This window comes from Osmerus mordax, chromosome 4 (genome assembly GCF_038355195.1).
Source record: "Osmerus mordax isolate fOsmMor3 chromosome 4, fOsmMor3.pri, whole genome shotgun sequence".
NCBI lineage: Eukaryota > Metazoa > Chordata > Actinopteri > Osmeriformes > Osmeridae > Osmerus > Osmerus mordax.
The window spans coordinates 19,447,780-19,450,396 of record NC_090053.1 but is presented as its reverse complement, the minus strand read 5'-3'; the positions used below and the strand labels follow the sequence as shown (position 1 = coordinate 19,450,396).

The 2,617-nt window shown below is 50.7% G+C and overlaps 1 protein-coding gene across 1 annotated transcript; it reads left to right on the top strand.

Annotated features, from left to right (window-relative positions):
* Positions 1 to 739: 739 nt before the first annotated feature.
* LOC136942282 (octapeptide-repeat protein T2-like) lies at positions 740 to 1,144 on the top strand. Its single transcript, XM_067235132.1, has one exon. The coding sequence runs from the start codon at positions 740 to 742 to the stop codon at positions 1,142 to 1,144; it is 405 nt and encodes a 134-aa protein (XP_067091233.1).
* The last annotated feature ends 1,473 nt before the right edge of the window (positions 1,145 to 2,617 follow it).

The window sequence follows — 2,617 nt, the reverse complement described above, 5'->3', positions numbered from 1 at the left end:
TCTAAAGAGCTTCCAGCATGTTGAATCCTGTAACTAAGATGCTTGTGACCAGAGATCATCAAAATAGGACAGAGGTCTTGACCGAGAGAGGGGGGGGGAGAGAGAAAGTACACCAGAGAACACAGTTAGCACCATCTCTAGCACATATTTAGAGGGTGTGTAGGCAGAACTGGACATGCCTCCCAGGCAGGAAAAATACCTATCTGTTTACCTTCTTCGTACGTGCTGTCCCAAGAGGGCTACGGGGGCCACAGAATCCTGCTCAAATCCCTTAAAGTTTACCAACAATTTCATGTTTAACTTGAAAGCAACTTTTGGTCCGAACAGTCTGAACGTTCCATAAGAGGCTGGGAGGCCGACTGCACCTCCCTGAATCTGCTGTCTATTCTGGACCTGAGGAAGGTTATTCAGTTAATTACTGAACGCTCAAGTTCTTCATTTGGAAAACAGCTGGCTGTGGAATTTGAATGACAGAGTCATTGTTTCATCACTGTCCACCACCTTTCAAACAATTCCCATGTGCTTTCTTTTACTCTAACAATGTGTATTGTTCGGGGTATCTGGAAAGATATTTCTTTGTTGATTTGCTACTAATCTGGACTTGGCAGTTTCTCGAAAATAAGGATCAATACTGCTCCTCCACTTTAGGGACAGAGACCAGAATAACTAGGCGTATTGAGACCATGTGTCTGCAAGTTCAACATTTGCACAACCAAGTATTTCTCTGCCAGCAGTAACCATGTCTGCTTTAGGACGAGACTCAGAAAGAAAAATGCCTGAAAACACGAGGAGAACAGAGGAGAACCAGAGGAGAACCAGAGGAGAACCGGAGGAGGCCAAGAGAACCAGAGGAGACCCAGAGGAGAACCAGCGGAGAACCGGAGGAGGCCAAGAGAACCAGAGGAGACCCAGAGGAGAACCAGCGGAGAACCGGAGGAGATCAAGAGAACCAGAGGAGAACCAGAGGAGAACCAGAGAAGAACCAGAGGAGAACCAGAGGAGAACCAGAGGAGAACCGGAGGAGGCCAAGAGAACCAGAGGAGAACCAGAGGAGAACCGGAGGAGGCCAAGAGAACCAGAGGAGAACCAGAGGAGAACCAGCGGAGAACCGGAGGAGACCAAGAGAACCAGAGGAGAACCATAGGGGAACCAGAGGAGAACCAGAGGAGAACCAGAGGAGGCCAAGAGAACCAGAGGAGGATGAGAGGAGGAGGAGAAGGAGGACGGGATGAGGTCCGGATGAGCACAGGACCAGAGATGGACCAGGGGATGACGGAGACGCGCTTGGACACATCCTCCCCTGAGGACACACACACACTGCACAGGCGTGTTTCTGGACCGCTGCAAGCAATCATGGGAAGCTTTCCACTTCCTCCTGATAATTACACACACAAACACACACCGACACATGCACTTTACTGTACACATACCCGCACGCACCACACACACCCCCCCCCCCCCCCCGCCCGCCCTCTCCAACACACATACAGTTCACATGCGCACACAGCATGGTTACTGAGAGGGGCACAGTGTCCAGCGGCACCTGTAGCATGTCTCAATCAGTGTGCCTCTCCAGAGAGAGGGTGGAGTTGTGGGGGAGGGCACTGTGGACACCCCTGCATGGCATCAGAACTGTCAGCAGGTCCCTGACACACATCCCTCTGTCAAGTCTGCACAGCCTCCTACAGTATGCACACACACACACACACATTCCTAGGTGGAGCACCAGCCGAGTGGGAGGAGGGGTGTGTGAGGGAGAGAGGGAGGAGAGGGGGGAACAGAGCCCTCTCTGGAATCAGGACAGCAGCATCTTTATAAGTCCTCAGGATAAATAGCCCAGCTTTTATGCACCTCAGTGTAGCCCGGGCTGGCGGCGCCCGCCCCCTGGCCACTCGCTCCCAAACATCTCGACAAGCATACAGGAAATCCAGATAAATACATAAATAAACCGGCGTGCTGTGCTTGGCAGGCACCGGTTGTTTGAGAATACCTCTGTGTATTTGGACTGCTACTGGAAGCCATCCTGGCCTGGTGGAGGCCAAGTCTATACAGGTCTTTCATGGGAGCTACCCTCTCAAACACATGTAGGGGGGGAGGAGGGGGGCTCCTGGGGGGGCAAGGTGGGAGTCTGGGAACTGGCACTAAAACCACACAAAGAAATATTGATTTCTGTCATTTCACTATGCCATTATGCATTCGATTATTTTAAGGACAGCCGGATGGTTAAATGGGGTCGACTATTGGCACGCAACAATGCCAACATCAGTCCCCGTAGAAAATATGACTATAAACAAAGTTGTTAGTCGTCGCGTACACCACGCAAATCAAGGACGTTATTCACCCTCATTGAGCCTAAAGCAAAACAAAAAACTCTCTCTACCGACTTCGACTCAGAAGGGCAAACCAGATTGTTTCCCATGCACAGTGAGTACTGTGCGGTCTCTGTATGTGTGGGTGTGGAGGGAGCGAGGGGGGAAACAGACCATTGTTATTGTCTCTCATCCATCTGGCCTCACAGCATTAATATTAGATGTATGTAATAAATTCTGGTTCTCCTAGGCCAAGGAGTTGAATAGACTGTGAGGTTGAAGAGAGGACTGTGCTGCTGATGTATGAA